Source organism: Dermochelys coriacea, chromosome 1 (genome assembly GCF_009764565.3).
Source record: "Dermochelys coriacea isolate rDerCor1 chromosome 1, rDerCor1.pri.v4, whole genome shotgun sequence".
In the NCBI taxonomy this organism is placed as follows: domain Eukaryota; kingdom Metazoa; phylum Chordata; order Testudines; family Dermochelyidae; genus Dermochelys; species Dermochelys coriacea.
This window is the reverse complement of record NC_050068.2, coordinates 290,217,703-290,239,965: the sequence shown is the minus strand read 5'-3', so window position 1 is coordinate 290,239,965 and position 22,263 is coordinate 290,217,703. Positions and strand designations below refer to the sequence as shown.

Here is a 22,263-nt window from a genome sequence, read left to right as displayed (position 1 = left end):
TCAGCCAGGGTGGGCAGACAGCATCTGTTTCTCATACTATTGTGTCCTTTGAGAAATATTGGCTCACCTTTTGATTACAGTTTGATGCAAACATATCTGCTTATAAGGAGTTGCCTCAAAAACTTTGCAGCTTGAAATCCATTCCGTGTACTATATGTCCTCTCTCCTTCTGTGTTCAGGTACCCTGGATATGAGAGGCTTGAATTAAAACTAAGCTTTGTGATTAGTCAGAGGCAGATTTCTATTATAAATTCTTCCTTCTTTGGTCCATCAAGAATACCATGTTGATTCAAGTTGTAGCAATTTTCAGGGGATGAAGATGCTACAGATGAATGATGAACTCATGGCCCTTTATATCTCAGATGGTAACACTTATTTGTTTTCTGTTGTTATTGCTATTCATTTGTATTGCCCAACCAGGATTAAAATTCTGTCATGCTATGTACAGTACAAACGCCAGTACAAAAAATGACAGCCCCTGCCCTGAACAGCTTTCAAAGTAAGACAATTCTGGACAGTTGTCTGATGTGAATGTTGTCTGATTATGTCATTACATTAATACCTTTGAATCATAGCATTGTCACCAGAACTGTTAAGAACTTGGTGAAGACACACATGACTATTAATAGCCCATATGGGATGAATCAATAAGAACAGTGGTTTTGGAGATAAAAGATCATAGGAATCTTATGTACCATTGTCTTACAGAGACATCAACAAGATGAATGGATGTTATAAAAATTATTTACTGCTCCACCTGAAACTATTGATTTTTATGATCTTTGTTTGAAATCTTGCTCTTTCATGCAACAGTTAAATCTTTTGATGTACTGGATGGACTTGGAGATCTTCAGATTTCAGAGCTCTGTGTGGGTACAAAATTTGTATCCTCATCCAATCTGTGATCTGCAAACATGGTCCCTGGATATAAAGCAGATATCCACAGATTTCCAGGGCTCTAGATATAACATTTGGATCCACATCCATCCACAATCCGCAAACATGGTCCCCAGATATCCAGAGATTTACAGGGTTCTACAGATTTCTTCACAATGTGAAGAAAACTGAATATCGTTCAAAGTGGCTTTCTGTCTGTAGGATTCTTGTGATAGTCCATCTGTAAAATCTCAGCGCTATCTCTATCTTCATGGCTAGTTGCTTTGTGAGCTCTGTTTCATCGCTGCTTGGCCCCATTGTCCCTGCTGATTGTAGCTTATTTGAGAGGAAAGAGGCAGTCCTGGAGGCAGCTACATCTTAGCCTATTGAGAGCTTTGAAGATAATGACCAGGACCTTGAAGTGGATATGGAATTAGATGAGAGGCGACAGTAGCCTATGAAGCACTAGTGCGATGCTCCCAGTGTTCTGTTTTGGGAGATGGATGCCTTCGTGTAGTCTTCACAATCAGCTCTATGTAGAGTGAGTCCACCCTGGCAAAGATAAAGGCATGAATAACTGTGACTACATCTGCATCTGAGAGGAAAGAATGGCAGAAGATGGGAAAAGACACTTTGGGATACTAGCTGAGGAGTTTGGTAAGATTTTTAAACCGAGCACCTCCTAGACAGTTGGAGGACACACCTTTTGACAAAGGGCTTCAATCAGTCCCTTAAAGTGTTCCTCTTTCCCATCAGTATAATCTCCACCCAATCAAGTTTCATTTTGAGCCAGCTGCACTTCATCCAGGAGCTGTTTTTCTTTCAGAGTCTAGTAGAGATGACAGGTTTCAGGGTGTTAGTAGCCGTGTTAGTCTCTAGCCGCAAAAAGAAAAGGAGGATAAATTTGTTAGTCTCTAAGGTGCCTCCTTTTTTTAATAGAGATGAGTAACTGCATTGTCTCTTTCTTAGCAAGTGCAGCTGTAATATTGAGAATTTAGTTAGACATATAGGAGGGAAGGCAGCACCAAAAGGTCCTGACTGTTGCATGTGAGAGGTCTTGTGGAGAAGTGAACCTGGTGAGCCAGCACTTAGTGGTTAATTGTACAGAAGGCTCATGAGAGGTCTAGAAGTACTAGTGTTTGCCCTTTTCCATGGGTATAAGAAGATGCAATGCAATTAGTTTCAGAGTAGCAGCCATGTTAGTCTGTATTCGCAAAAAGAAAAGGAGTACTTGTGGCACCTTAGAGACTAACAAATTTATTTGAGCATAAGCTTTTGTGAGCTTCAGGAAAGCATATGCTCAAATAAATGTGTTAATGCAATTAGTGTATCTCTGTGCCATATCCTGGTGTAGATACCTTACTTTTCAAATTATTTTTTGTTATTTGCATCAGAAGTGTCACTTATGAATCATGCTATTTGCAAGATTCGTACCTTATTGTATGTCTTATACCCCTCACTTGGAGCCTTTGTGCAGCGGTTTGGAGGTTAAAGTGAATGGGGCAGGACAAAATAACTAAGTCACTGGAGGAAGCAAATAAGTAGCTATTAGAAAGGTTGGTTGACAAACCTTTATGCCTGACAAGCTGTAGTAGAGGAGCTGAGGTGCATTTGTACAGCTGCCCAAACTTGGCTAGTTCAGGTTTGAGAGAGAGGACCGGTGGTGCTGGGACACTTTTTATAGTGGGGGTGCTGAAGGTGAACACCATATATGTGGGTTATTATTACGTCAACCCCGACGTGCCGGCAGCATCCCCAGCACCCCTAGTTCCAGCGCCTATGGCAGAGGACTGGGGGCAGTGGGAATCCCCGGTACCTGTCCCTTTAAACCTGCAGCAGCAAGTTGGGCATGGACGGTGCTGGACACGTGAGTTGGTCTCCGTGTGCTCTAGCCTGCCTCTGCTTCCAATGCTGCTGTATTTCTAATGTTGTATCTGGCCCCGGTCCAGCCCCCGATCCTAGGGTTTTCGCCCTGCCTCCTACTCCTCCTCGATTTGTTTTTTCACACAACCCCCTCCTATTTTTTCCACCCACGGGCAAAGGTGTTTTTGTTTCTATTCATCCCAGTTTAATCCGTGGGCAGGACTCGCCTAATAATATTTCTAGCCCCAGCAGCTCGCATCACACACACGACCACAGCTCTCGCTCGCTCGCTCTTTTTGTTTCAATGATCGCTCTTTCTCTGCCGCTCCCCAGCCCCCCATCTCCACAGTGTGCATGACTCCTGGCCAGAGGGCCGAGTCCCCCGTGCCTTTCCAATGTGTCTTCTCGTACGGGGTCCTGAGCCGGTCCCCGGGCGATAGCCGCCGCTTGCTTCCCATTTTTGCAAGAAGATATTTCCCTCCCTCCCTCCCTCCTCCCCCCCCCCACTTGGTTTGCTCCTGCTCTGCTTGCCGCGGTCCCCCCTCCTGGCACTTGTAGGGCTGCAATTCACCCTCTCTCCCTCCTTCCCCACCCCCCCTCTTGAACTGCTCCGCGTTACTAGCGATCCCTGTTCCCAAAGCGTACGGGAGAGAGAAGAGAGGAGAGTCCCGTCCCCCCCCCCCCCGCCGCCGCCGCCGCCGCCGCCACCAGCACCGCTACCACCATCACCTCCTCCTCCTCCTCCTCCCCTTCTCTCCTTTTTGGCAGCACCAGGACGTCCGGTGTGTGGTGGTGGCAGCGGGCGGCGAGCGCTCGGGTTGAATCCCCCCCCCCCCGCCGCCCCCCTTTAGCTCTCAAGGTGCTCGGAGCGATTGTTCCCGGCTGAGCGGCGGCGGCGGCGGCAGGCGGCAGGATGAGCACGCGAGGGGAAGGAGCCGGCCAGCCTTCCACTTCCACTGCTGCCCAGGAGCAACCTGCAGCCACAGCGCCTCAGAAGAGAGGACGGGGCAGACCCAGGAAGCAGCCACAAGTCAGTACCCGCTCCCTACACGGAGCGCGCGCGAGAGGAGGCGAGCGTGGCCATGGACGGGCTCCCGCGGCCACTGGAGTCCCGGGGACCGGGCGGGGGGGGGGGGGGGGGGTTGTTGCGCGCCCTGCCCCGCTAAGCGGCCGCCGGCGGGGGGGGGGGGGAAGGCGCAGCGGCGGCGGCGGCGCGGGGTGGGTTGCCGGGCAGAGGCGCTGGCTATTGTGCGCGGCGCGCTGCTGCTGCTGCTGCTGCTGGCGCTGGCGGCGGTAGCGCTGTTCAATGGAAATGTGCGGCGCGGAGCCGGCCAACCAGCGCGCGCTGGGTCATCCCCGAGCCGAGTTTGAAATTGCGAGAGGGCGAAGGGACTGAGCTGCGCTGGCGCCCGCCTCTCGGAGCCTTTGCGAGCTCCGGGGCTGTGGGGGTCGGGTCCCACCGCCGGCTGCTGCCGCCTCCGAGCTTGACCAGCCCAGCCCCTAGATGCCGGGGCTGCGGCTGCAAAGTCGCTTGGCTTTTGCTCCCCTCACCCCACCCCACCCCCTTCGTGTGCACGAAGGTGCCCCCCACTCCCGGCGGCGAGGGGGGGAGGCTGCTGGAGCGGGGGGGGGCAGCGCCGCAGTCCCGACACCTTTTGCATTTCCGGAGCCCTTTGCCAGGCAGGTCGTTCTTCCACCTCCCGGGGGGGCTGTTCCGGGTTCTGGCTGCGGGCGGGGAGAGCCCCAGCGCTCCCCCCTCGCTTTGCACCGCTGGTCAGTTTCAGGGACTCCAAAAAGGGCCCTTCTTCACTTGCGGGACCCGACAGGGGTTGAAGCTTGCTAGACTTGTGCCCCCCGCTCCCCCCCTTCATTTCCTGCAGTGACATTGCCACTCTGCTTCCCCGAGTCTGGCTCTTTTCACCCCCTCTGAAGCGATGTATGCTGCGGGGATTTTGCCTGCGGATGCAACCAATTAAGCTTGCAGCTTTGCAGAGGCAGCACGGGGAAGCACCGAGCTGGAGGTTTTGTTTGCCATAATTCTCAGGCTTCGGAAATACCGATTGGAAGTGTGTGGGGATTTCTAGTGAGCTCATTTAAACTGACTTCCGCGGGCTTTAAACGTGTTTACTCCATTCGTTAGTATCCCACCACTTCCTTCAAAGCGTGTCAGATGATTAGAAAATATTATGGGAGCTCTGAGATGCAGAACATCCTCGAAAGCATTCTCCTAAACTGGGGCATATGCAGCTGCTCCTGCTCTCCAGTGTGCTCCTGAAAAATGCACAGAAAATACTTACGGAAAACCACAAAACCGGAGCCCCACGTTTTCCCGCTCTGCCCTGTGACACTTAATTAGCTTTGCGATCTCAGCTTTATACCCCACAAACTCACTTTATACCTGGCTCCGACAACGTGGTCTTGCAACAAAACCAACCAGTAGCATTGGCTCTGCAAGTTTTGAGCATGGCTTTTTTTAGCATTTGAATAGCTCGGAGAGAAAGAAAACTGCATCTCCTAAAACGTGTTCGATCCAGATGTGCACCATGTCTCTGTGGCTAGCAACTGAGAATCGTATCGTTTAGTCTCCTTTCCAGACTATATAAATGTACCAGGGAATTTAAAATCTAAAGGGTTTTAGGCTGGTTTAAGTTAACAAACTGCATTTAATTAATTTTACCACATCCTGTAATCTGAATGAAATGTTCAATATTTAGAACTAGAAGAGTTTTACAGTATTTATGATTCACTGAATAAATATTTGGAATCCGAACTATTAGTCATTCATATCCATTTTAATGACTAGTCAATTTACTATCAAACACAGGGACCAGTTAAGAAAATTGCTAAAATAATCACTGTTCTTGTTTAGATGTGTTAAACTTTTTTGTTACAGATATTTTATTTCCAAATATATATATGGTATGCCAAAAATCTGTTGTAAAGAAATCTTTACATTTACATTTTAACAAAAGACAATTAAGTTTGGACAAATGCAAACTTCATAATAACAAAGGAAAATAAAAAAAAATCTATTTGTGCCCTTAAGAGAAAACTGCAGATTACTTCCCAGTTTTTCAGTATTGAGCTTTTTCAAAAAATGTTTGTGATAGAAACTACGTACCATAGTTGTATACTCTTATGATGAAACGTAAATGAAATGAGTAATTAATTTTGAAAAATGATCTTTCCACAAAGTTCACAGTCGCCATCCCTGTTAACAATTTGTGTTTTCTGGTATGTTTTACAGTTATTAGAATATGCAGATTTCCCTTATGTTCTTACATAATTATAATTTAATTGAAGTCTCCTTTTAATATGCAAACTAGAGTTCTCTACTTCACTTTAAACTTTGTATCATTTATACTTCATGTTTTTAGGTAGTTCTTCAGTTGTTGTTTATACTTAAGGTCTATTTGGGTAGTGTCTTGTGGAAATTCTTGCTACAATAGCATGTTTTCCTGTGTTTAGGAACCAACTGGAGAACCATCTCCTAAAAGACCAAGAGGAAGACCAAGAGGAAGCAAAAACAAGAGTCCCTCTAAAGCAGCTCAGAAGGTGAGATTATGAGAGAGAGAGAGAGAGAGAGAGAGAGAGAGAGAGAGAGAGAGAGAGAGAGTTCTTAACAATTACTGTCCACTCATCAGTTAGTTTCCAAATTATTCCAGTCATTCAGCCTTTGAACTGTAGAGTTTGAACCATTTTTAATAATGGAGGCCACATATTTTCTGCATTTTACCTTTGTAAAATCAGAGTTAACTTTTGCTGCAGAAAGATCCTAGCACAGAACATATGAGGTCAATTTAGTTTTTGTACAGTGCATAGAGTATGAAATAATATGACATATTTGAGATATTGATTGAGATCTGCAGCTAGCATTGTGGTCTAGAAAGAAAAACAATATTATTAATTATTAATAATATTTTCCAGTTTAAGATTTAAAAAGTCTTCTATGCATAAAAATGAAAATTCATTTCCTGTACATTTATTTACATTACTACTTCAAACCAAATCTGTCTATTAAAGCTAAGTGCTTTGTCAAACATATGGTAATTAGAAGTAAATCCAATTATGTGTTGATAGAAATATTTCTTGAAATTTACAGTTTTAAAATGTGATGGTAAAGTAAACTGTGAGTTACAGTAACAGCCTGCTATGTATTGTTTAGTAATCACTTTCAAAGAGGCTGTTTCTTGAAGCAATATTAGTCTTTTGAACCATTCCTACAATTTGGTGTTGCTAGCAGATATATACCATAGGGGTTCTGAATAGTTTAGCAATGATACAGACCAGTCCAATGAAGACAGTCCTTTTAGTTCATTGATTTTAAATTGCAAGTTCAACCTGAAAAACTAGCTTAATTTAAATTTGCCAATACTGTGCATTATAAAATCTTGCTAATAAGGCTAATAATACATTTATATGTGACATTTTTTTGGTGAACATAAGAAGTAAATAGAAGTATGCAGTTTTGAAAATAAGTACAGGAGTAATGGTTCTGTGGAGGGTTCCACAGCAATTAGCACTAATTTACGGGTACTAAGTTGAAAACAAAAGCTTATGAAATCTGGGAGTGAACTGTGGTGCTTAAGTGTATCAGTGTCTTTTACTCTTTAGTAGTTATATGGTAAAATGTGTTTTGGAAGATGGCTGTTGGCTTATCTAATTATGGTTAAATTTTAAATGTGGTTTACTTTGTGCCTGAGGGCACTGACCATGTTAAGTTTGATAGTTTTCAGTGTTATAAATTACCATAGCAACTAGTGATAAATATTAAGTTCTTTCATGTCTGTTTTAAATGTTTTGAACATTAGCTGAAGGAACATTTTCCTATAGTGTTTGAATTTCCAATTGTTTTTTAGTGTCTGGGCTGGGAAAAAACAGTATATTTAATCAATAAATGTATAAATTAGTAAAAATTGTATTTTTCGGGTTAGATATTTAAAATGTACAAAAACCGCTTTGCTACCCTAAAAAGTGTAGGTATTTAGGGTTTTTTTCTTTGTATTGTTAAAAATGTATATCAGAATAAGTATTAAACAGTTTACATTTAATTCTTCAAAAGAGAGAAAACAAATTTTTTTATTAGTTTGGAAAATTGAAATTTGAGATTAAATATTTTGAATATTACTGTTGGAAGAGTAGACATTACTGTGTGTAATATTTCTAGCAAGAATAAAATTTTAAATTAATTCTTCATGGAAATGTATATTTAAAAGATATTTCTAGTAGAAATATTAAAACCTGTTAATAAATCTGAGTGATTTAAAATCATCATAAATTAGAAAAGACTTTTTTATTATACAAAACTATATATTATGCAGTTTAGTTATGTTCAGATCATTTTGGTGCATGTAGTTCCTTTTTAGTCTGAATTAAGAACTGAACAAGTTAAAAGCACCTTTTCAATTTTCAGAGTTCACCAAGTAACTACTGTAATTAAGGCAAACTCCGCAGAATGTTATGTATAATAAAATTTGACCAAGGGGCACATGTCTTATTTACTATTAAAAAATCTTTGATGTTTCCTTAAATATAAGTCTGATGTTTTGTTTTGTTTTTTTAATTTTTGTGATGGAATGGTTGTTAAAATAGGTATCTTGGGTAAGATGCACAAGTTTTTGTTAAATATTCTGAAGTGTAAAACAGTTGTAGAACTTTTAAAAATAAGTAAATCAATAAATAAAGTAAAAACTTTGGGATCATGTTTCAACTAACTATTTGTTGCCCTTTTTTAAAATAGATGTTGTAATATCACATTTGACACCTCAAAGTGTTTATTTCGTACAATTTCTTTTCTGATAAATTTCCTCATAGTAAACCTGAATTGAAAAGTTTGCTCATTTAAAAACAAACAAAAACTCATAGCTCAGTTGTTGTTGGTATCATTTTTTAAAATAATGAATTACAGTTGTAACTTTCTGACATATATATTAATTGAAGGGCCTCTATATCCTTTTCCAGTTCTCAAAGCCTTGCTTGTTAACATTGCTAAGGCCCTATACATGTAAACTTGGTTGCTGTACATGCAGTTGAAAATTGCTGGAATTTCTATAGAATAGTGTGTGGCCTATGGTTTTCAAAGTGAGCTCATTGAAATGTACTATAGTGTTCACAACATGTAAGATAAATGTACACCACTAGAACCCACAGAGCGGACCTGAGAAGGCACTCATGATTAATTGATCGGGTATTCTCTTGCAAACCATTACACATAACAATTAAAAATGTATTACACAAACTGGCAGGGAGCTAAAAATACTCACACAAGTATTGGAGCTTTGTTTTGTTATACTTTAAAAAGTAAATACCCTTAAATCAGTTGAGGCACCATTTTCCCTGTGATCATGATTCTGTGGTGTATTTAAAATTTCTTGGTGTATGTTTTTTGTTTTTGTTTTTTTTACTTGCAGAGCTTGTGTTTGGACTTAGTAAACTGGCCTTGGGGCATTTGAAAACAAACTGTGCTTGTTAGGAAATTAGCAATGTGAAACTTGACAATGCATGCAGAATGTTGCAAGACCAATTGGACAGCTAATAATGTAGCAATTACTCTAATTTCAGGTAATACACACATAAAAACTGACTTGCCTATAATACATATCTAGGCTTGGAAAGGTAGTTTTTTATCCGTAAATGTTTGTTGGTGAATGTTGATTTCACTGTTCACACACAAATCAATGAAAAATATTTCCATCAATAATAATCAAAATTTTCATATAGGCAAAGTAAGAAAAATGCTGCTTGATAACTGGAGTTTGATTTAAGGATATTTACTTTGCATAATTTGATGTGATCACAATTTGTGTTTGAATGATTATAAAGTTTTATCTTTTTTAATCTCAATGTCTACTGTCATTAAATAATTATTGTCTGACCCTCTCATAATTTCCTACAACTGTGAAAATTTAAATTGATACAATTTTTTAAAAAATGCTTAAAGCCCATGATTTTGTGCAACAGTGAAAATTTAAATAGATGAAAATAAAAAAGGCTTAGAAACAAACCAATATCAGTCAAAATTATATAAAAATAGAATTTTACCAAGCTTATACATATTTATTACATGTATTCATTAGATGAATACATCAGGTAAGCCTGCAATTTACAAAAAAACACCCCAACCTCTCAGTCGCTTTAATTTTCCACCAACAATGAATGCAACTAACATATTAACAGATGACAAGTAGGAGACAGACACAAAAGGACTCTAATCACATTGTACTAGAGAGTTCAGAATTACTCTATCATTGGAGCTTATGTCTCTGAACAAGACCTTCTGTCATTCATTTAAACCAAAAATTGGAGAATAAATGGAGGACTTCTCTTTTCTAAGGATTATCTGTTTGACTTTGCAAAAAGGACAACATATTGACATCCCTCCATTATCTTCTTGGTTGCTCCATACCTATGTTTTATTTGTTAGACCGAGGTAGCACTGTTACCAGTACATCTCCATTTCCCTTATGCATTCAGGGCTTTTCTTTGTTTAGCTCCTATATTTGTGCTTGATAAAATTTCCCATATTTGGAATGAAGAAACGCACTTTTGGAGTAAAACAATAGAAATAGTTACTATGTGCCATAACAGAAAACTTCAGAAATCCCAAGAAGTGCTCTTATGTCAAATTCACCTTCAATTTAAAAGTTTAGGTCAACTAAAATAGAGTCATTTGTTTTTCATTAGAATGAAATTAAATAACTCAAAAATACATGAGTTGGGAAATGCACACTTTGCAAACAAAAGTTAGTGGTACTGTTTGTATCTGCACTTTGTTATATGCCTTCTATGAGGAGAGGTTTGTGTCTCTAAATTAAATAGTTGGGTGAAATCCTGGCCCTGTTTAAATCAGTGAGAGTTTTGCCACTGACTTTTTTGGGGCCATGATTTCACCCTAAATTGGTTGATGAAAATCTAGTTGCCTTATGAGGAAAAGTTAAAAAAACTGGGCATGTTTAGCCTTGAGAACAGAAGATGTGGGAGGGGCAACCTGTTAACAGTCTTCAAATATATTAAGGGCTGTTGTAAAGAGAACTGTGATCAATTGTTCTTCATGTCCACTGAAGGTAGGACAAGAAGTAACGGGCTTAATCTGGAGCATGAGAGATTTAGATTAGATGCTAGGAAAAACTTTCTAACTGTAAGGGTAGTTAAACTCTGGAGTAGCCTTCCAAGGGAGTTTGTGGAATCTGCATCACTGGAGGTTGTTAAGGACAGATTAAACAAACCTGTCTGGGATAGTCTAGGTTTACTTGGTCCTGCCTCAGTGCAGGGGATGGGACTTGATGACTCTTGAGGTCCCCTCCAGCCCTGCATTTCTATGATTCTATATGATGTACAAGTGGTCATTGCATCTAAAACATGGAGACTTCAGCCACTGAGATGTTTTCAGTAAGATGTGTCAGGCAGGACAACTGTTTGGCCCTAAACTGGATAAATATGACATGGAAGCTGTAACAAGATTAGTCTGTTCAGTACCTCAGAGTCCTTTTATTATTGTTTTTAACAAAGTGACTTCAGTAGAGGGACACTTAATTGTGCAAGTTCTCTTGACTAGTTTTGACAACAGTGATCTTTGTTGAGAGAGCTATCAATTACTCTAGCTAACCTATGCCTATGACACATTTTATCTTGACTTCTCAACAGATCATTTTGCAAAACAGAGTTTACAAGATATGGATTCTGTTGCATTTGTGTTTCTGCTTGACAATATATGGATGCCCGAAGAGCACTTTATATCCATTCAATTATTTACACTCATCTTGTCTTGTTAATTGCTTTCAACTGTACAGTTTCAATTTCTGCTTGGCATTGCCCACCCATAGACCAGGGAGGCGCTGGTGGTGGGAAAGTCAGACTCCATTTTTGCTGAGCCCAGTACAGTGTGAGGCTATGAAGCAGTTTCAAGTTGCCTTGTGCTACCAAAGCTTAGATGAATTGCAGACCTTTCCATTGACTCTTAACTGTCTTTAATATGAAAAGGATTGAAATGGCAATTGTGATAGCATGAAAAATACAATTTTCTAAGACATATTTTGTGCTCTAAAAGCTATTTAATTCAGTTCCACTCCCAAAATGTTTTATCGCAGCAATTAATTGCTTATAATATTGCATATAAAAATGTGTTAATTTTAAAAAAAGAAAAACACCCTTAAACTGCATATATGCTAACCTTCCCTCCCCTTGCTCAGCCCTCCTCTGTTTTATGTTCAGTGTTAAATGTTGTTGTATTATGTTATATAGAGCAAAGTCATGTCTCAGCATGTTGTGTCTTGTGCTGAGATATAACCCAACACAACACACCTTACTCTACATTGCATCAGAGGATTAAAAAGAAACAGCTTCCTTTGATTAAGCAGATATAAACTGCAATGCGTAGCTGAGATCACTTGCAAGCTGCCGTCTAAATAATACTGTTTGTTATGTTTGGGAGGTTTGGTGTTCTCTCTAGATTTATTCCTCACTCAAGACATAACAGTGTAATGAAAGCAAACAGCTAGCAGAGTAGTTAGATTAAATTGCTCTAAATACAGTATCTATTCAAAAGGCAAACTAGTGCTGTTGGGTTGATGTGTTTAACTTCTTGTTAATTACATTTTACATTATTCCGCACAATTTTATTTATTTGACAGGATCACTACTAAATAACTAGTCATGACTCCAGGTATTTATATTAAGTGTCAATACTGTGGTCCCAGAGTAAACTTGTGCTTTATTTGTCAAAATATTAATATTAATAATAATTATATATCCAAGTGAAAAAATGGAACTATGTTTCCTAGATTCCTTGTCTTTACTATAATCTTTTTATCATTATTTTCCTTCTTGTTTGTTCAAGAAGTGTTTTGTCTTTGCCTTTTAGAGTGAGATAAAATGTCCATTATGGAAGTCTTTGTCATTCATCTTCTGCAGTTTAGTCTATGGAAACCTTCCTGTTTGCTTACAGCATCTCTCTGTACCAAAACATAATGAATTGGAATGCACTGCTGTTTTCCCAGCTCACCTCTGGGAAAGATTTGGTTTTGATAAGACCTATAGAAATGTTATTCTTCTGACATGAGGTGGAAATCATATACAGCACTAACATAGTGCCTTTCATTACAAAGGGTCCCGAAGCACTTTACAAACTGATATACAAACTATACACAGGAAACACTATTCACTACTGAAACGTAGCCACCTCTGGGGTGAAACAGATTGTTAACAGCACTCAGCCACACTGCATGACAGTTTAGGACTGGAAATGAAGATTAATTATTCAAAGAAATCTGCATGTACTCTTTCCAGTCAAGATACTTTATATAGACTATGTCAACTTACTGGGATTTTTTAAGTTTGATTTCAAGACCAGGTTTGCTGTAGATCTGAACAAGTTCATGTTCATTTTTTTAAGGACATTGGCAGCATGATCTTATTTTTAAGAGTAGTAAAACCTTAAAAAAAGGAGGGGGGTTGTTGGTCCTTTACTAAGATGTAAAGTGTTGATTTAGAACATTTTAAACTGATCCTTTCTTAAAAATTAATGCCTCAGATAGTTCAAACAATAACTATGTGTCTATTGGACATCATATACTAAAATTAATTTCTGTTTGCATTATCCAGGTTATAAGGACATAATAATGAAAGGTTTGAAGGGAAACAAAAACCTCTTAAATAGCTAGAGAATACAGCAAATGTACTTCTTTAAAAAGTATTCTCATAAGAGGGTTTCACCTTACATGTAACACTGGTATAAACTGTTAAAGAGCAAGTTTACTCTTTTAACAACTCTAAGTGATAATTTTGCCCTTTAGGAATGTGAATTTTATTTTTCACACATTTCTTCTTGCTGAGATTTATTTCAAGGTCATTTTACTGCTCTTATAGTGTAGGGTTTATAGGGATTGGCCCCAGTACTTTCCCAGCTCTTTTGTGGGATTCATTTTACATGACAAGGCATTATGCACATTTTACAGAGATATATCAATAAGTGATTTATGTAATGAGACAATTGACTCCTGAGGGGAAAGTCAAATACACACACTGCTGTGAAGAAGCAATATATGAAAACACGTATGCACCAGGTATTCAAAAAACCTTGATTCTAAGGAATGATTATGCACATAGCGTGAAATCCTGGCCCCATAGAAGGGAGTTTTGCCATTGACTTGAGTTGGGCAAGGATTTTACCTGTAGTTCACCTACCTAACTACCATTATTATTAATCAGATATTGACATATGCATGGTGGACATACTTTGTCTGTAAATAACAACATTTTATATGTAATTTTTTATCCAAGGATTTCAAAGTTGCATTACAAAAATGGGTAAGTATATTTATCCCACAATCACCAAGCAAACTAATGACAGAGTCCTGAATGGAATCTGTGTTTTCTCTGTTTGAACTCCTTGCAGTAATCGCTAGGCCTTGCTTACATATTCTTTACACGTCCTTTAAACTCTGAACATCCTTACACGTACATACCTTATACATCTGAACATCCTTACACGTACATACCCTAGAAGTGGCACCTACTGTTGAAATTCCTTCAACCCTTAACATGAAAGCATATTTTGGAATGATGAAAGGTATGTTCAGAGTTTAAAGGATGTGTTTGTACCTGAAAAGGAAAATGTTACTCAGAATCAGGAAAAAGAAAAGGAGTACTTGTGGCACCTTAGAGACTAACAAATTTAGTCTCTAAGATGCCACAAGTACTCCTTTTCTTTTTGCGAATACAGACTAACACGGCTGCTACTCTGAAACCTGTCAGAATCAGGAAAGTATCACTAAGTAGAAATACACACATGTTCAAGATGATATTCTTTGTCAAACATGCTGATTTGCTTTCTGAACATTATCAATAGAGAAAAAACAGGCAGACTATTGCGAATAGTTCATCAGTTTAAAAGAAGTTTCCTTCCTTCTTGAAACAAACTGTATTCTTTTTACCCCACAAGAGGGGATTTTAGTATCTTTAAGTTTATGCTATGAAATGTTAGAAAAAGGAATCTCAAGATTCAAGCCATGGGGGGAGAGAGAGAGAGAGAGACTTAATGTCACCCATCTAATCAGCAGATACATAATTATGGATCATATTACAAGAAATATGTTCCCAGTTACCAGCACTGCTAAATAATGTTGGCTTATAAAATATGTTGTTTTTTCACTTTACAGAAAGCAGAAGCCACTGGAGAAAAACGACCCAGAGGCCGACCCAGAAAATGGGTAAGTATTCCATTTCCAACCATTTGATTTATTTTTCTGCTTTATAAAACATGTTTTAATGCCATTCTTTAGAAGAAGACTATTTCTATTTCATTTTTTTAAAAGAATGTCTCATTTCTTTCTGTTCTGTTGGGTCAACGAAAGGGTTAAGGCAGCAGACACGTTATCTCAACTTCCTACCTTTAGACTCTGATAGTTTGTTCAAGACACTTTACTACTAAATGTTTTCTGGCATTGAATACTCTTATGTCTCTTATCAGCATGAAAAGAGTCTCAACTCTTCCTTCAAAAAAAAAGAGTAACAATGAGATAACTTGTTCCGTAATTGAGTAACAAAGGTTAAAGGGGGTATTATCAGGCATCAGAAAGTGATTATGAAAGGTGATAAAATTCAAATGCAGTGTGTACAAGATAAAGTTAAATAAACAAAACCTCTTTGTCTCTTTAGTAATGGTCCACAATCCCTAGGAAACAGAGTACATTTCCTCGCCAAAATCCTTAAAAGGAACAAAAATAAATGTTGGGTAACTTGCACCAAATGTTTTCCCTGTATGGGCCAGCTGTATACCTCACATAGAATGGGTGATTTTTTTTTCATTTGTCTTGTTATTAAATTTTAAAATATTGCTCTTTCACACTGCTATTGGCTCCCTGGATGTTGAAGTCAGAGACAAATGCATTTTTGGAAAGTGCCCTTGATCCTCTTGTCATACAGATTTCTGGTCGCTTGGAGTCTAGAAATTCAGTGTTCAGTTGTTGAGTACTTCTTGTATGCATCCTTTTTTACTTCTCTCCGTTTCAAAAAGAAAGTGATGAGACTGTCACCTGAAAAGCATCTATAGGTGTTAATGGGAGAAATTGAAGGTGCAACCGTATGTTCCATAATAAATTCTCTATCTAGTTTTCCTTCTCCCATTACCTTTAACTTCTACACTTCTGTCCTCTATTTTTTTCTATACTTCTTTTTCCTACCTCATCTCTTCTTCATTCCTTTATTATGTTCCTTCTTCTCTTCCCTCATCTTCATGTTGTCATTTTCCCTCCATTAGCTCATCCTTTCCCTTTCCAATATATATTAAGATTGTTGTCAAGACATCCAAGCTTCCTAGAGCTAAAACAGCACCACCGGAAGCTTATAACTACAACTGACGTTCCCCAAAGTGTCAGCAGCTAAGCACAAGAGAGGAGGGATGGCTTTAGCATACACTATAAAAATAGTCCTATTGTGGTCCAGTGATAAAAGTGCCTGGGGATCTTCCTCTAATATTGTGGAGAAAATCAGACAGTCATATACAGTATATACTATACATGTCTACAGTATTTAGACTAGGCAAATTCTTTGTATACAGAGAAGAAGCCCATTGGCATTAGGAGATTAGATGGTTTATAAAAACTTTCATGAATTGGTAACCTTCTCAAAGGTGGCTTGCATAAGACAAACACTAAATAGCTCAGTAAAACGTTTAGCGATTTCTGTCAGTTTCCTTATAAGGTTGTCTAGAGTTTACTAGGGCCTGAGATTGTATATGTGGATGCTAACTGAACTTGTCTAATCCTCATATTGGGTGCAGTCCCCAGGGAGGCAAAATGAATGGCTGTTTTACAAGAATAATTTATAACATCCAAGCCATCTATACTAGGTTTGGTATATGTGGTTGTAGGCAGAAGGTTGTTAACTCCATGGGAATGGAAAGTGTCACAGTCTGTGGTGTTAAGAGGTGCACCATCCCAGGCATTGTATCTGGAGTTTAAGAGGTTTCTTCTCTGAAGAGAAAAAAAAGGTTATTTTTGTTATAGTCGGCATATTACACTTTGGTTTGTGTAGCTTATGCTGGCAAGAGCGAGCAGGCAGTAGCAGCAAAGAAATAAATACAGTACAGTTCTTTGGGTGAAAAAATTGAACTGCAGAAATAAATTCTTGACTATCCCATAGAGGCAATCTTCACTTTGCAACAGTTTAATGCTTTCCAACAATGTCATTCATTTCCTTGAAATTAGGGAGTATTTTAAAGCCCTGCAGTATTTTCTTATTGCAAATATTAGAAATGGAATCCTTTACCCATTCACTACTGTACTGGATGGTTGTTTTTTTAGTGAATTTTAGAAATAATATATGAGCTTGCACCTAACAATGGGATAAAGTTGTAGACATTGGGAAATATAAGTGCCATTTTCTCTCTCCTGCTTTTCTTTTTTCCAGCATGAGTCAGGCTTATGGGCTCCTCTTTACATGTGGTAAAATGGAGAGTCATATCACATTTTATACATGAAAAAATATTGTTAAATTATTAGGAGCCATTATCATATCAACAATTTTTTAAACAGTATATGCAGTGGAAATTAGTGAGGGATTCTACCTAAAAACAGATGGGCATGGCATAATAGGGCCCACTGTGTTTTAACATCTATCTCAGTGAGTCTCAAACTTTTTTACTGGTGACCTCTTTCACATCACAAGCCTCTGAGTGTGACCCCCCCCCCCAATAAATTAAACACACTTTTTAATATATTTAACAACATTGTAAATGCTGGAGGAAGTGGGGTTTGGGGTGGAAGTTGACAGCTTGCGACCCCCTATGTAATGACCTCGTGACCCCCTGCGGGGTCTCGACCCCCAGTTTGAGAACACCTGATCTAGCTTCTGTTCAGAAAACACCGCTTTTTATCACATGAATTTAATTTGGGTTTTTAAAGTATATTCTTTGTTAATCTAGTACGTTTGTATCAAGCATTACTTTAAACAGTTTATGTATCAATTAAAATAAGGAATGTGTATATTTCCTTTGTGTTTGTGGGGGGCAAGAAATTGTATAGGATGGATATTTTTCTAAGTTTGTAACCTATTTTTGTGAGTTTAGAGGATTTGTGTCATATGTTGTTCATCAAATTGTAAAGTATTATTTCTGCTGTTTCCTTCAATATGCACATGCAGAAACAAACTAGCTAACAGCCTTCTGTAGAATTTTGGTAGCCAGTCTTTCTGCCAGTTCAAATTAAGTATTTAATATTTGTGACTCACAGTTTTTTTAGAAGAGGGACTAAATCTAGTTGACTGTGAATGTATAAAACCTGGAGAAAAAAGCTGAAGTGAAGAGAGTGGAAACCTGATTTACCAGAAGTGTACAATAAACCAAGTTATATTTTTAATAAAATAATGTGTATTTGAAAAATAGTCCAAGAAGATAAGATCCTTGTCTGTTGAACAAACTATAAAGAGTGAGTGGCTCTATAGGAAATATATATTTGGTTATAAAGAAAAGCCACCCACATTTAGAATTAATTGATTAAAAGCACTGAAGATAATAAGGAAAAACCAGATGGGAACCATCATATTTGGAATAAGAAATTCAGTTTCAGTTGTAGTAGACCCATCTGTCACCACAAGTTGCTGGACATATGTATGCAGTACAATAACATTTTTGGGGGGAGAAAATCCTATTATTTTACTGATGAAAAAAATTTCTTTGTGTACTAGTTACTCTTTAATTTTAGAAGTTTTGTTACAGGGATATGATCTAGGTTCTTTGATGCCAGTGGAACATACAGATGAAGCAACCTGGCTTTTTATTAGGAGAATTACTATTGTATGTGTCATAGATGTTCACAGCAATTTACAGAGATAATAAAGACATGAGGCCCCATTGAAGTTGATCGGAGTTTTGCGATGGTCTTCAGTGGGGCCAGGATTTCATCTGTGTAGCCTAACCCTACTCACACTGGAGTCAGTGAGAAACAGGAGTAGGTCTCCATTGCCATGTCCCAAGGAGCTTACACTTTAAACTTCCACATTTTTTACATTTGTGTAAGGCTAGTAACCTGACTGAAGTACTGTGTTGGGGCAGGAGCGGAACGGAGACTGAATAAGCAGTTATAATACAATTCATTCCAATGGATCATATTGAAAAGTCCTGGAAATTTCGCAGACTTCTGGTGCTCTCAAACTTCAGTTTAATGGCGAAACCTGAAACCTCATTCTGATGATGATGCTTTAAAAGGGTATTTAGGTTTGTCTTTCTTTTTTTCCCTCCAGACTGGTTTTTAGCATTGTCTGATTTCACCCCCACGTTGTTTAAACGGAAACACAACTTTTCAAAGGCACATAAAATAGCCAGGCATATTCCAAAGCTCAATATGCAGATGTTATAACTTTGTAAGGGGTCTGGAGTTGATGTGGGTAAGTGACTGACATAATGATATAATAGTATGAAACTATCTGGTAATGGATTGTGCAAAGGAGGGACAAAACTCCAACTATAACTTTCTTATAACAACAGAGGGGAAGTAGTTAATTTCTAAGCACAGTGCGTGCACAAACACACACACACACAACCATTGAAACACAAATTTGTAGTGATAAAACAAACAGAACTAAACTCCATTTCCCTATGCAAGGGTTTGAGCTAATTTTAACATGCGTGGGTGGACAAATCTATGTTTCTGAAGTCTATGGAAGTTGTGCCATTGACTTCAGTAGGGCCAGGATTTCACCTTAAATGCTGAAAATTAGAGTAAGAGGTACAAAACTGTTTTTAAAAAAGTGAAGAAAATGATTTCTAGCTGATAACTTTTTCTCCAAATTGTACAAATACATTAGAAGCAAGAGGAAGACCAAGGACAGGGTAGGCCCATTACTGAATGAGGGAGAAAAAACAGTAACAGAAAATGTGGAAATGGCAGAAGGGATAAATGACTTTTTTGTTTCCGTTTTCATCAAAAAGTTTTATAGCAATTGGACATCTAACTTAATGAATGCCAGTGAAAATGAGGTAGGACCAGAGGCTAAAATAGGGAAAGAACAAGTTAAAAATTACTTAAACTTACTTAGATGTCTTCAAGTCACCAGGTCCTGATGAAATGCATCCTAGAATACTCAAGGAGCTGACTGAGGAGATAGCTGAGCCATTAGCGATTATCTTCAAAAACTCATGGAAGACGGGAGAGATTCCAGAGCACTGGAAAAAGGCAAATATAGTGCCCATCAATAAAAAGGGGAATAAAGACAACCCAAGGAATTACAGACTAGTTAGCTTAACTTCAGTACCCAGAAAGATAATGGGGAAAATAATTAAGCAATCAATTTGCAAACACCTAGAAGATAATAAGGTGATAAGTAACAGTGACCAGGGATTTGTCAAGAATAAATCATGTCAAACGAACCTAATAGCTTTCTGTGACAGGGTAACAAGCTGTGTGGATGAGGGGAAGCAGTAGATGTGGTATATCTTGACTTAGTAAGGCTTTTAATACCGTCTCACATGACCTTCTCATAAACAAACTAGGGAAATACAGCCTAGATAATGCTACTATACAGTGGGTGCATAACTGATTGGCAAACTGTTCCAAGAGAGTAGTTACCAGTGGTTCACAGTCAAGCTGGAAGGGCATATCAAGGGAGATCCTGCAGAGATCTGTTCTGGGTCTGGTTCTGTTTAATATCTTCATTAATGATTTATATCAGTGGTGGGCAATATTTGAGCTGCACATGGCCCATCAGGGTAATCTATTAGAGGGCCGCGAGACAGTTTGCTTACATTGATTGTCCACGGGCATGGCCGCCCGCAGCTCCAAGTGGCTACGGTTCACTTTTCCCGGCCAATGGGAGCTGCAAGAAGCGGCAGCCAGCACGTCCCTGTGGCCTGCACTGCTTCCCGCAGCTCCCATTGGCCGAGAACAGCGAACGTCTATGTAAACAAACTGTCTCGCAGCCCACCAGTGGGCGTGCGTGCCCTGACGGGCCGCGTGCTGCCTGCGGGCTGCAGGTTGCCCACCACTGATTTAGATAATGGAATAGAGTGTACACTTATACAGTTTGCAGATGATACCAAGCTGGGAGGGGTTGCAAGTGCTTTGAAGGACAGGATTAAAATTCAAAATGATCTAGACAAACTGAAGAAATGGTCTGAAGTAATTAGGATGAAATTCAATCAGGGCAAAGGCAAAGTACTCCACTTAGGAAGGAACAATCTGTTGCACATATAAAAAATGGGAACTGACTCTCCTAGGAAGGAGTACTGCGGAAAGGGCTCTGGGGGTCATAGTGGTTCACAAGCTAAATATGAGTCAACAGTGTAACACTGTTGAAAAAAAAAGCAAACATCATTATGGGATGTATCAGCAGGAGAATTGTAAGCAAGACATGAGAAGTAATTCTTCTGCTCTACTCCATGCTGATTGCGCCTCAACTGGAGTATTGTGTCCAGATCTGGGGGCCACATTTCAGGAAAGATGTAGACAAATTTGAGAAAGTGTAGAGAAGAACATTTTGCCAAAAATGATTAAAGGTCTAGAAAACATGACCTATGAGGAAAGATTGAAAAAATTGGGTTTGTTTAGTCTGGAGAAGAGAAGACTGAGGGGGGACATGATAACTAAGTTTTCAGGTACATAAAAGGTTATTACAAGGAGGAAAGAGAAAAAGTGTTCTCATTAACTTCTGAGGATAGGACAAGAAGCAATGGGCTTAAATTGTAGTAAGGTCGGTTTATGTTGACAATTAGGAAAATATTCCTAACTGTCAGGGTGGTTAAGCACTGGAATAAATTGCCTAGGGAGGTTGTGGAATCTGTCATTGGAGATTCTTAAGAGCAGGTTAGACAAGCACCTGTCAGGGATGGTCTAGATCAGGAATCTCAAACTCAAATCATCATGAGGGCCACATGAGGACTAAGTACATTGGCCCAAGGGCTGCACCACTGACGCTTTTTCATATAAAGAAACAAAAGCCCCCTCCTCTGACCCGGCCCCGCCCCCACTCCACCCCTTCCATGAGGCCCCGCCCCTGCCCTGCCTTTTCCCACCCCTTCCCTGTTCCCATTCCAACCCATTCCCCAAATCCCCACCTCTGCCCCGCCTCTTCTCCACCTCCTCCCCTGAGCACGCGGCTCCCCGCTTCTCTCCCCTCCCTCTTGGAAAGCGCTAAGTGCTGCCAAACAGCTGTTTGGCGGCAGGAAGCATCTGTACGTAGGCAGAGGAGCAGGGTTGGGGTGCGCTGTGGGGGGGAAGGGGGCTGGCGGGTGAGGGGAGCTTGGCGGACGCAGGAAATAACTCTGGAGGGCTGGGGGGGTGGGGAGCTTGGCGGGCTGTGGCAAATAACGCCGCGGGCCTTGTGTTTGAGATCCCTGGTCTAGATAAATAATACTTAGTCCTGCCTTGAGTGCACTCGGACTCAACTAGAAGGCCTCTCGAGTTCCCTTCCAGTCCTATACTTCTAGGATTCTAGGATTCTCCAGATTTCATCACAATGCAGTTTGAAGTGGCTGAGATATCAAACATTAACCTTGAGATTTATTAGTAGTAAGATTTATTAGTAGTATTTGTA

The 22,263-nt window shown here is 39.5% G+C and overlaps 1 protein-coding gene across 1 annotated transcript in view; it reads left to right on the top strand.

The window, feature by feature from the left end:
* The first annotated feature begins 2,948 nt into the window (after positions 1-2,948).
* The window catches only part of HMGA2 (high mobility group AT-hook 2), a 169,456-nt gene continuing 150,141 nt past the window's right edge, over positions 2,949-22,263 (top strand). Inside the window, exons 1-3 of the mRNA XM_038368665.2 lie at positions 2,949-3,769; positions 6,208-6,294; positions 14,895-14,945. Coding sequence (XP_038224593.1) covers positions 3,653-3,769; positions 6,208-6,294; positions 14,895-14,945 — 255 coding nt within the window. The 5' untranslated portion in view covers positions 2,949-3,652. The remainder of the gene's footprint in view (positions 3,770-6,207; positions 6,295-14,894; positions 14,946-22,263) is intronic.